The sequence below is a fragment of the Tachypleus tridentatus genome, chromosome 12 (assembly GCF_004210375.1).
Source record: "Tachypleus tridentatus isolate NWPU-2018 chromosome 12, ASM421037v1, whole genome shotgun sequence".
Classification (NCBI taxonomy): Eukaryota; Metazoa; Arthropoda; class Merostomata; order Xiphosura; family Limulidae; genus Tachypleus; species Tachypleus tridentatus.
Window position 1 is genome coordinate 10,924,708 of NC_134836.1, and position 13,463 is coordinate 10,938,170.

At 29.7% G+C, this 13,463-nt stretch overlaps 1 protein-coding gene across 4 annotated transcripts in view; it reads left to right on the forward strand.

Moving 5' to 3' along the window:
* The window catches only part of LOC143235389 (epidermal growth factor receptor-like), a 54,903-nt gene extending 42,342 nt beyond the window's left edge, over nucleotides 1–12,561 (forward strand). For all 4 annotated transcript variants that reach the window (XM_076473499.1, XM_076473501.1, XM_076473502.1 and 1 more), the window contains 9 exons: nucleotides 334–519; nucleotides 3,852–3,915; nucleotides 4,796–4,887; nucleotides 6,732–6,807; nucleotides 7,042–7,188; nucleotides 7,320–7,489; nucleotides 10,319–10,505; nucleotides 10,761–10,901; nucleotides 11,285–12,561. In XM_076473499.1, the coding sequence (XP_076329614.1) occupies nucleotides 334–519; nucleotides 3,852–3,915; nucleotides 4,796–4,887; nucleotides 6,732–6,807; nucleotides 7,042–7,188; nucleotides 7,320–7,489; nucleotides 10,319–10,505; nucleotides 10,761–10,901; nucleotides 11,285–11,508 (1,287 nt within the window). In that variant the 3' untranslated portion in view covers nucleotides 11,509–12,561. The remainder of the gene's footprint in view (nucleotides 1–333; nucleotides 520–3,851; nucleotides 3,916–4,795; nucleotides 4,888–6,731; nucleotides 6,808–7,041; nucleotides 7,189–7,319; nucleotides 7,490–10,318; nucleotides 10,506–10,760; nucleotides 10,902–11,284) is intronic.
* The last annotated feature ends 902 nt before the right edge of the window (nucleotides 12,562–13,463 follow it).

Here is a 13,463-nt window from a genome sequence, read left to right on the forward strand (position 1 = left end):
GAATAATTGATTTGTAAGAGTGATGCAGTGGTTGAAATATCACAGTTTATTTTATAATATCCATTATGGTTAAATAAATTCACCAAAAGCTTTATCTGGAGCAAAATTGTAAATATTCTTCATTAGTAATTCTTACTCTTACTGTTTCCAGTAGTCTTACAGTAATATTAAAACAAAGTATGAATTCACTCCAGTACAATTACAAGAATATTAAAACATTGTCTTTATTATTTTCAGTAGACTTACAGGAATATTAAAACATTGTCTCTATTCTTTCTAGTAGATTTACAAATATAGTAAAAGATGCATAGACATTGTCGGTATTTTTTCTAGGAGGCTTATGTAATGGCTGCTGTCAACCACCCTAACCTTCTTAAGCTTCTAGCAGTTTCTGTAACATCCCAGTTAATGCTTATTACTCAATTTATGCCTTTTGGTTGTTTGCTCACCTACGTAAGGAACAACAAAGATAAGATTAGCTCCAAGCCTCTTCTCAACTGGTGTACACAAATTGCACGAGTAAGAACTCTTATGATTTATGTAATTTTTAACATTAAAACTGAAGATATCTTACTTTTAAAAATTGGAATGATTTTGGGTCATAACACAATATTAAAGCATAATATAAAACATTTGTATGTTAATAATCTTATCCAGCTAGTGTTTATGGTTGTACTAGGTTTAAACAATCACAATTTTAAGTTATAAATCTACATCTCATATTAAATGGGACATATAAAGTTCTACTACTGAATATTTACCACATATATGTATATTAACTCAAAATATCAGGTGGAGAGATAGTGCATGCTTCATTATGTTATAGTGTAATAACATTTAATACACACCACTGTCAAGTCATGGAACTAATTATATTCAATTCAAGACATAATTTTCAATGTTTGTATTGCCCCATAGCTGTACACGTAATTTTAGGGCTTATATAAAGATTTTTTTAAGTTTCAGACATAAACTTTTGTTCTTTCTGTGGGCAAGCTGTTTTAATAATAAAAATAGTGTAGAGACATGTTCTAAGGTATGATTCAGATTCTACTTTGTAGTAATATAAACCAAATCTAAATATCATGTTCATGAAGACATGTTCTCAAGTATCATTTAGATTCCACTTTGTAGTAATATAAACCAAATCTAAATATCATTAAGACATGTTCTCAAGTATCATTCAGATTCTACTTTGTAGTAATATAAACCAAACCTAAATATCATTAAGACATGTTCTCAAGTATCATTCAGATTCTACTTTCTAGTAATATGAACCAAATCTAAATATCATTAAGACATGTTCTGAAGTGTCATTCAGATTCTACTTTGAAGTAATATAAACCAAACCTAAATAATGTACAGACATTATCTACAGTATTATTCAGATTCTCCTCTGTAGTAATGTAAATAAAACTTAAATAATGTACAGATATGTTGTCAAGTATCATTCAGATAGTACTTACTTTGTACTAACATACACCAAACCTAAATAACGTTCAGACATGTTTTCAGGTATCATTCAAATTCTACTTTGTATTTTTTATGGCAAACCTAAATAATGTACAGACGTATTTTCAAGTATCATTCAGATTCTACTTTCTAGTAATATAAACCAAATCTAAATATCATTAAGACATGTTCTCAAGTGTCATTGAGATTCTACTTTGAAGTAATATAAACCAAACCTAAATAATGTACAGACATTATCTACAGTATTATTCAGATTCTCCTCTGTAGTAATGTAAATAAAACTTAAATAATGTACAGATATGTTGTCAAGTATCATTCAGATAGTACTTACTTTGTACTAACATATACCAAACCTAAATAACGTTCAGACATGCTCTTAGGTATCATTCAAATTCTACTTTGTATATTTTTATGCCAAACCTAAATAATGTACAGACATGTTCTTGAGTATCATTCAGATAGTACTTGCTTTATACTAATATATATATATACATCAAACCTAAGTAATGTTCAGACATGTTTTCAGGTATCTTTCAGATTCTACTTAATACCAAACTGAAACAATAATATTCTCAAATATCCTTTCTATACTTCACCATATTCACTAATGATACATTCCAAAATCTTCACTTCATGTAAATGTCTTTCATAATGATAGCCATCTGTATTTCACTCCCAACTATGTTACTATGTAGTGTTATTGTTTTGTAAATGTTAAATTTGCCCCAAGGTGTCACAGTGGTAAATCTAAAGGCTTTTAATGCTAAAAATCAGATTTTGTTACCCTTTGTTGGCTCAGCACAATTAGCCCATTGTGTAACTTTGTGTTTAACTAAAAATAAATAAAAAATATTGAATTTACTTCTTCTTATATTTTTAATCTAATGTTAAAGTATTCCAAACCATAATTATTATATATATTACATATGGAGATGCATGATGACACATTCAACACCAGAATTATTATGTTATTTATCCTATCTGTAGAAATATCTTAAACACATCCAACACCAGACTTATTGTGGTATTTATCTCACTTATAGAAATATCAATATATTCAACACCAGACTTATTGTGGTATTTATCTCACCTATAGAAATATCAACACATTCAACACCAGACTTATTGTGGTATTTATCTCACTTATAGAAATATCAATATATTCAACACCAGACTTATTGTGGTATTTATCTCACTTATAGAAATATCAATATATTCAACACCAGACTTATTGTGGTATTTATCTCACCTATAGAAATATCAATACATTCAACACCAGACTTATTGTGGTATTTATCTCATTCAACACTGGACTTATTGTGGTATTTATCTCACTTATAGAAATATCTTAAACACATCCAACACCAGTCTTATTGTGGTATTTATCCTACTTGTAGAAATATCAACACATTCAACACCAGACTTATTGTGGTATTTATCTCACTTATAGAAATATCAATATATTCAACACCAGACTTATTGTGGTATTTATCTCACCTATAGAAATATCAACACATTCAACACCAGACTTATTGTGGTACTTATCCTACCTATAGAAATATCTTAAACACATCAAACACCAGACTTATTGTGGTATTTATCTCACTTATAGAAATATCAATATATTCAACACCAAACATACTGTGGTATTTATCTCACTTATAGAAATATCAACATATTCAACACCAGACTTATTGTGGTATTTATCTCACCTATAGAAATATCAACACATTCAACACCAGACATATTGTGGTACTTATCCTACTTATAGAAATATCTTAAACACATCCAACACCAGACATACTGTGGTATTTATCTCACTTATAGAAATATCAACACATTCAACACTGGACTTATTGCAGTATTTATCTCACTTATAGAAATATCTTAAACACATCCAACACCAACCTTATTGTGGTATTTATCTCACTTATAGAAATATCAACACATTCAACACTGGACTTATTGTGGTATTTATCTCACTTATAGAAATATCTTAAACACATCCAACACCAGTCTTATTGTGATATATATTTTACCTGTAGAAATATCTTAAACACATCCAACACCAGTCTTATTGTGGTATTTATCCTACTTGTAGAAATATTTTAAACACATTCAACATCAGACTTATTGTGGTATTTTTAACATTAGTGGATTTTTTAAAGTGTATAATAATGTGCAAGAAAAATTTCTTAATGAAATTATTAAGATAGCTACATTTTTTGTCAAATTCAATTCTCATAAAAATAAATTATCTAAGTTGTATTTTTGTTTTTAAGAGTAAATGAATTTAATTTATGACCTTAGTGTGAATATATAAAAACTATTTCATGTTTGCATTATTGTTCTTCTGATCATTGTTTATATTTGCCCAGGCTATGGCATATCTTGAAGAGAAGAGATTGGTTCATCGTAATTTGGCTTTGAGGAATGTGTTGTGTAAGTGATTATGTTTCAAATGTTAGTAATTATTATAAGAAATGTAGTCAAATTTCTTAATGATTCTTTTAAAAGTAACATAAAAGTTTGTACCCCTCCATTGGTTTGTAACACCAAAAACTGAGTTACAGTACCATGATAGACACAGCACAGATAGCCCATTGTGTGGCTTTGTGCTTAACTTTAGACAAGAGTTTAGAAAGATGAACTATTAAGTACCACACTGATTATAGAGAATTACTGACACACACAGATGACATACAGATGTAAAGCTAATCTTTAAGTTAATTTGCCCAACACTTGTGAATCATACTAGAATGCTCAGTAGCTGTGAAAAAATAACTCAACCAGGTTCTCATGGTGGTGTAAAGATAAAATGTTAGTTAGTCCACTCAAAGGCAAAATGAATGTTGTATGTGTAACAGGTATGTATAATGAATGTGAACATTGCTTATTTAGATATGTTCATTAAACTAGTAGCACTCCAGAGAGATTTAGTACAAAGCACTAAGTGTTTCAATCAAACACATTCATCAAACTACTAATACTCCAAAAAGCCAGTACAAAACATTTCACCATGTGTTTTTAGCAAACACATCCATCAAACTAGTATCTTCAAGAAATGAAGTGAGTTAAAATTCTAATCAAATTTCAAAACAACATATTCAGTAGGCAAAGAAAATTTGTAAAGTAAATTCATCAACCACATCTACAAAGCTAATGTTTGGAAGAGGTGAAGAGAGGAAATACAAAATTTGATGTTGCAGAATCACTTCTTGTTAATATATTGCATATGTGAAATTATGTAAATCATAATAACATAGTAAATAAATGACTAATCAGTAAATAGTTTGCTCATGATATAATTTGGATTTTATAGTACAAACCCCAGGTTGTGTGAAAATAACTGACTATGGACTAGCAAAGCTTTTGGATGTTAATGAAGAAGAGTTTAATAAAGCTAATGAAAAAGTAAGATTTGTTTTCGTTATTGTATTTTCTAAAAGTAAAAAAGTAAGATTTGTTTTCGTTGTTGTATTTTCTAAAAGTAAAAAAGTAAGATTTGTTTTCGTTGTTGTATTTTCTAAAAGTAAAAAAAAAAGTAAGATTTGTTTTCGTTGTTGTATTTTCTAAAAGTAAAAAAGTAAAATTTGTTTTCGTTGTTGTATTTTCTAAAAGTAAAAAAGTAAAGTTTGTTTCACTACTCTATTTTCTGAAAGTGAAAAAGTGAGGTTTGTTTTCATTATTGTATTTTTTGAAAGTGAAAAAGTCAGATTTGTTTCTATTATTGTATTTTCTGAAAGTGAAAAATTATGATTTCCTTTCATTATTGTATTTTTTGAAAGTGAAGAAGTATGATTTCCTTTCATTACTGTATTTTCTGAGAGAAAAGTAAAATTGGTTTTTGCTACTGTATTTTCTGAAAGTGAAAAAGTGAGGTTTGTTTCCATTATTGTATTTTCTAAAAGTAAAAAAGTGAGGTTTGTTTTCACTACTGTATTTTCTGAAAGTGAAAAATTATGATTTCCTTTCATTACTGTATTTTCTGAAAGTGAAAAATTATGATTTCCTTTCATTACTGTATTTTCTGAGAGAAAAGTAAAATTTGTTTTTGCTACTGTATTTTCTGAAAGTGAAAAAGTGAGGTTTGTTTTCATTATTGTATTTTCTGAAAGTAAAAAGTGAGGTTTGTTTTCACTATTATATTTTTTGAAAGTGAAAAAGTGAGATTTATTTTCACTATTGTATTTTCTGAAAGTGAAAAAGTGAGGTTTGTTTCCATTATTGTATTTTCTAAAAGTAAAAAAGTGAGGTTTGTTTTCACTACTGTATTTTTTGAAAGTGAAAAAGTGAGGTTCGTTTTCATTATTGTATTTTTTGAAAGTGAAAAAGTGAGTTTTATTTTCACTACTGTATTTTCTGAAAGTGAAAAAGTAAGATTTGTTTCCATTACTGTATTTTCTGAAAGTGAAGAAGTATGATTTCCTTTCATTACTGTATTTTCTGAGAGAAAAGTAAAATTTATTTTTGCTACTGTATTTTCTGAAAGTGAAAAAGTACGATTAGTTTTCACCAGTGTATTTTCTAAAAGAAAAAGTGAAATTCATTTTTGCCACTGTATTTTCTCAGTGAAAAAGTGAGATTCATTTTCACCATTGTATTTTCTTCAAATATTTTCACTATTTTAATGTATATGATCATAAAATGTTGAAAGCAGTAACTGAAGTAAGCATGTACAGTAGAGTGTTGAAGACAGAAACTGAAGAAAACATGTACAGTAAGATGCTGAGGACCGTAACTTAAGTAAGTGTGTACAGTAGAATGTTGAGGATAGTTACTTAAGAAAGAATGTACAGTAGAATGTTGAGGATAGTTACTTAAGAAAGAATGTACAGTAGAATGTTGAGGACAGTAAATGAAGTAAGAGTGTTGAAGACAGTTACTGAAGTAAGAAGGTAAAGTGTTGAGAACAGTAAATGAAATAAAAATGTAAGTAGAGTATTGAGGACAGTAAGTAAGGTAAGAATGTACAGTAGAATGTTGAGGATAGTAATTGAAGTTAGAATATAGAGTGTTGAGGACAGTATATGAAGTAAGAATGTACAGTAGATTGGGGATAGTAACTGAAAGCACAGCCTGAGACAATCCTCAGATTTGTAAAGTCGTTGTGATTAACCTAATTATGTCTCGTTATACCATTTACAAGTTCATGAATGGGGATAGTCATTCTTATAAAGGAAAATTTAATGTGTTGTCATTATCAGTTGTTTTATTATGTTGACTGTGTTGTGTTAATATATGTTTTTAATTTCCAGGTGCTGATCAAGTGGTTAGCCTTAGAAACTATTCAACAACGAATATTTTCCCACAAAAGTGACGTGTGGGCGTTCGGTATGTACTTCATCATATCTCAGTTACAGATACTTCTTCATATTGTAGTCATATCTCTTCTTTAGATTGTTTACTATGTGTCACAAGTTATACCAATGTTACATGTCATTTATTTCTGTGGTAAAAAAGCACCAGAAATGACAAAATTTTGAATTATTTTTCAGGAATGTATTATATCTTTAGTACTGTACTGGTGATTAAGCAGAGCATTGAAACAATACTTTGTGGTTACAGGTGTTACTGTATGGGAACTGTTAACATTTGGTGGTCGTCCTTATGAAAATATTACATCCCGTGATATTCCAGATCTACTGGATAAAGGAGGAAGACTGCCACAGCCCAATATATGTACAATTGATGTCTACTTTATCTTAATAAAATGTAAGAGCTGAGTTTTTTCTTTAGAAGTATACCTCATTCGTTTACCATTACTAAAGATTTTCAATATTTTATTATAACTGTATGTTTGTGTTAATTTCCTAGTTCTGTTTATATGCTTCCTTTCTTCACAGGCTGGTTAGCAGATGCTGAATCTCGGCCACCTTTCAAAGAATTAGCCGAGGAGTTTGGTAAGATGGCACAAGATCCTGGACGGTACCTTTATGTAGCTGGAGATAAACTGAGTAGAGGTCTGAGCTCTACTGCACAGGATCAGGGAACAGCATTTACTGACATTAGTATGGTGAGTTTCCCAAAATATCTGCAGCCAAGCTCTGAAAAAAAGAGCTTAAATAGTTCTACTAAAGTTCTAATAGTTCTACTATTCCACAGTTCTGTTTGGTAACAACAGAGACTATACAGTACCTTGGTGGTTATGAGATACAGTATATACAACATACATTACTTTAATTATAAAAGTGGTGCATTGCATTAGATAAAATTGTAATGCATTCTCTACAAATATGTTTCTCTGGACTTCAAATCTGAATTGATTATTATAAAAGTAGTGTTTGTAATGTATTAAAACACAAACAAACAAATGAAACACAAAAAATGAATTGGCTGAACTATAACAACCTCAAAAGTCAAAATTTAAACTTTTGAACAATTAGAATACAAGATATATATCTTTCTAAAGTATAATTCCTACATATGCACTTGGCCAGGACTTGCCACTAACATTAATGAACAATATGATATAAATATCAGTGTTAACAGTTATTTCATTAAATACAGAAATCAGGAAAAAGAACCAGACACAGAAAAAAATCTGATTCCAAAATAACAATATTTCATTTTTAAACAACTACAAAACTGCTAACAACATCAAGTGTTAATTAGCAATAATACCTTTCAGCTATATGTCATGAACTAACTTTGTGAAGCTCTTGGTAGGACTTTTATATAGTCCTTAGATCACGAGATAATATTTCATGTGACTGTGAATTTACACAATCTATTGCAATATTAATAAATTAGCCTGTCAATGCTAGGGACATAAAACATACCGTGATCAGCTAGAAGGTGGTTAGCACTTTAATACAACCATACTAAATGATAAAACAGATAATAAATGAATAGTAAACAATTCCATAACACTTAGTAATATTAACCTCACTTTAACACCATAATTATATAATTAAAAAATAAGGTAATGAAATAACACATGACACTTATCCACTGACAACATAGAAAACTAAGTAGTGGGCCTTAACTGTCTTTTGGAATGTTAATAACATAACACTTAAACATTGACAAAATAGAAAACCAAGCTCACTGATAAGAGACCTTGGCTGTCTGTTGCAACTAAAAGTTTTGTACCATAAGAAGTTTAAATTTGTAATGTTATTTTAATTAGTTTTGGAACCTATTTGTATTTTGCTACATATTTGTATAACAGAATTTTCTTAAAAGATGATATTTTTACAGGTTTGTTATACTAAAACAGTAAGAATTTGTTTTTCTTCTATCTTAAGGTTGCTATCATTGCTAATATCTATTGACCAGAATTCGTTTTCAAGATTAAACACAATCTAAGTTAATCTCCTTCTATTACAGCTTATGCTACAAGGCATTTGGCAAGCATTCAGTACATTTGCCATTTGGTAGATATTGTCACAATCTGGCTGATAAATTAAATCTTTTGGAACAAGCTTCAGTTAATATATAGAAAGTGTAGGTCTCACTGTGAATAAACACTTATTGTTTGGTTGAAATGACCACATACACTTTAACTGGTGAGCTTTCTAATAATGAGTTATATTTAATTTATAAAAACTTTTACCATTTGACAAGTATGAAACATTTAAGTTAAAATACAGAAAATATAATATCTGCTGTTTAACTATTAACATGGACCCCCAATATGAATACAAGCATTTGGACCTGCCATGTGAATATAAACATCTGGACCCACCATCTTAATACAAATGTTTGGACACAAATGGGCATATCATGTGAATATAAACATCATTTAGACACACCATGTTAATATAAACATTTGGACATACCATATGAATATAAACATCATTTAGACACACCATGTTAATATAAACATTTGGGCATACCATATGAATATAAACATCATTTGGACACACCATGTTAATATAAACATTTGGACATACCATATGAATATAAACATCATTTGGACACACCATGTTAATATAAACATTTGGACATACCATATGAATATAAACATCATTTAGACACACCATGTTAATATAAACATTTGGGCATACCATATGAATATAAACATCATTTGGACACACCATGTTAATATAAACATTTGGACATACCATATGAATATAAACATCATTTAGACACACCATGTTAATATAAACATTTGGACATACCATATGAATATAAACATCATTTGGACACACCATGTTAATATAAACATTTGGACATACCATATGAATATAAACATCATTTAGACACACCATGTTAATATAAACATATGGACATATCATATGAATATAAACATCATTTGGACACACCATGTTAATATAAACATTTGGACATATCATATGAATATAAACATCATTTGGATCCACCATATGAATATATAAATCTGTACAGACCATTTTAATACAATATTTGGACATACCATGTTAATACAAATATCATTTGGACCTGGCGTGTTAATACAAATATCATTTGGACCTGGAGTGTTAATACAAGCACTTGGACACATCATATTTATACAACATCTGGACAAACATGTGAATACAAACATCATTTGAATCCACCACTTTAACATAAACATTTGGACACATCATGTGCATACAAACATTTTGACACACCATGTGTATACATTTGAGTTTATGGATAACACAATAATTGTATGTATATTAAATTTAGCTGTTTACTGGAATGATATATATATATATATGTGTGTGTATACATTTGAGTTTATGGATAACACAATAATTGTATGTATATTAAATTTAGCTGTTTACTGAATGATATATATATATATATATATCATAACACATATATGGCCGGCTCTGATGTTGGCCTCTTTACCCTTAAATATATATATATATATCAGTGTTGTTTTTATATTTGTTAGAAGTCTGATATAGAAGGTCAAGACTTTGATAGTAATACAGAGGACAACCTGATTAAACCTTCACTGGAAATCAGAGCTAAGAGACCAGACAGAATATGTCGTAACTTGGAAGCATCTTCTTCAAACTATCGTGCAAGAAAAAATAGTGGCCGGTACTGTTCAGATCCTCTTGCAGTTCTTCAAAGAGGTAACGTTGAAGAATAATTGACACTGGTTAGGCTCAGTACTTTGTAATTAACTTTTGATAAATATTATTTAAGCACATTAATTTATTTGTTGAAGTTTTTCTACTCCAGCAGTGATGTACTCCAGCAGTGCAAATCTTGCTATTAAAATGCTATATTTCAAATACTGTGGAACTAAACCAATGAAAAACTTACTTTTTCAGACATTCTTCAGAATTATACTTAGAAGATATCATATTTGTACAATTTCATTACAGATCAAAAGGAAACTAGGAGCACTTCATTAAAAGACGACATTATCCAGCTGGTAGATGAGGACGATTATTTGGTACCTACACCTCAGCAATGCAGTCATTCAGCCGTTTATGTGGATCTTAATGCAGGCACTAACTTATCAGGTTAGACATTTTATAAAATATGAACTCACAAAAACATGAGACCATTTTAAAAGTGCTTGTAAATTAATAAGAAAATTTTGAAGTAAAATATATTTTTACATCAGCTCGTGCTTTACTTGGAGGTAAATTTATTTCATTGTTACTGAAAAACTGATTAATTGTTTGGAATTAAGCACAAAACTACACAATGAGCTGTCTGAGCTCTGCCCACCACGGTATTGAAACCTGGTTTCTAGCACTGTAAGTTTGCAGACATGCCACCATGCCACTGTTACTGAAAAATAACACTTTATCCTGATAAACAATATAAGGATTTTAATATCTTTGTTTCAAATAATTTATTTTGAGAGAAACTGAACAGTTTATCTTGTTATTAAAACTAGGTCATGAAGCTGCAAGTTTGCAGCATTATTCTTCCTGTGTGCCAGAAATCAGAGTTGATAAACTGATGAACCAAAAGTGTGATTACGTCAACATACGAGAAACATTGCAGAAAAATAGAGACAGTGAGGAAGACACTGATGAGCAAGATGGTTTTACTGATTTTGATCAATGGAGACAAGAGCTTCAGCCTTTGAATGAGAAAAGAAACAAAACAGTAGTTTGATTCTTTTTGATGTGACCACCAACATTTGATAATGGTTCAAGCTCTTGTCAGAGCTCCTGTGAGTCATGTGATCAAACTGTTTGCAGTAAAACAGACTTTTCGTGCAATACCTACTGGTGTCTGCAGAGAAGTCAAACATTCATAAGACCATGAAACTGAAATATTCAACTCATCATGATATTCATACATAGTTAATGTGTCTTTAATTTCATTGTCTCTACAGTTTTTAATTCTGTGCACCTATGAGAGTTTTTATTTCACCTCTGTTTCTTTTGTTTATTTGTAAAAGATACATCTGGTTGTAGCATAGCAAATGTATTTCAAGTACTAATTTAAAACACAGTTGAGCAAGTGACGATTCACTCCTCATCTATATGCAGAGAAAAAGGTGTTCTAGTAATTATGATGTTCATGTTTTTAAAAAAATTACAAAACAGTATTTTTGTCTAGCATACACCCATGGGTGTTTTTAATTCCAACAATTTAAATTAGTTATCAGTTTTGATTGTATATGATGTAATAATAATTATTTTGATTGCATATTGTTGTTTTTTAGTTTCTTCTTGCTGTTTTCTTTGTATCTGAAATTAAATTGTGTTCTGCTTGTGAATGTTATCAATAAAATTTGTAGAAAATGTAACAATTAGCTGAATAGGATTTTAAATCAGATAGGTGGGATAATCTCTGTGAAACCAACCATTGTTAAAAACCTCTGTTATCATGAGTAACATACAACTAATGAAGAAAACACAGTAGTTTAGGCTAAATAACACCATAGGTATGACATGCTTCACATATAATTTATGAAAAAATACAGTAGTTTAATGTATTTAACATCAGGATTGTGACATCCCTTCTATACAACTAAAGAAAAAATACAGTAGTTTAGCCTTAGTAACACCAGTGATATGATAACTATTTTAATTATCAAAACACTATATTATTATCTATGTTTATTGTTTCCATGATTTTGTCACTTAACAATTTTTTGTATATGCTGTAGCTATCATTGATGTTTTGATCTACAATAAACAACTTGATTCCACATTCTAATTTCTTTGATGTGTATGTAACTGTAACATTGAAAATATGAATCATAAAAGTAAAGTTATATGTGAGTACCTTCTTTCAGTTGTCTTAAATTGTTGTTGTTTTCTGTTGACCTGTAATCTTATTATTATTCAGTGAATAATTCCATACAGTTTTATATAACCGAACTGTTACAGACACTAAACACTGTTCTTTTATGTTAGTACTTTACTAACTTAATCTAAGTAACAAACATAATTATTATATTATTGATTTTTAAAATCACAAGCTAAACCACTAATAGAAGACTTACGTATCTGCTGAATCGTTTTTATTAAAACCTTTAATGTTTACCACAATTGTGCCCCTCCTCAAAGTATTTTCGTCTACCCCATAGGGTTTGTTTATTTGAAGTTAAGGACAAACTAAACCATCTGTGCTGTGCCAACCACAGGTATCAAAACTCAATTCTTAACGTGAAAAAGTCTGTAGCCATACCATTGTGCCACTGGATGCCCCCCCCCCACAGGGAGGGAAGGAAACATATTTTTTCTAAGTTACATTTGTGTGCAACTCCATTATTTCGTTACTAATTGTCATGAAAGTTGAAAAATGTATACTTCAATCCAATGCACGTTTTTTCTATTTTGTTTATTTAGACACCCGTTCTGATTTATGAGGATCAAAGGGCAAACATTACAAAACATATTTTGACCTCAGTTCTCTTATATTTCTATCAATCCAGAGATTCCATGTAACATGTTAAACCATACAAATTTAAGATTTGTACCTTTCTTTTAATCTTACAGGGGTCAAAGGTAAAAATATTTCTCACAATATTTGATCTGTCATTTCACTGCATTTCGACCAGTCTAGATTAGACTGCACAAGGATATCTCACAGACGATCCTCACTAACTAAAGCAG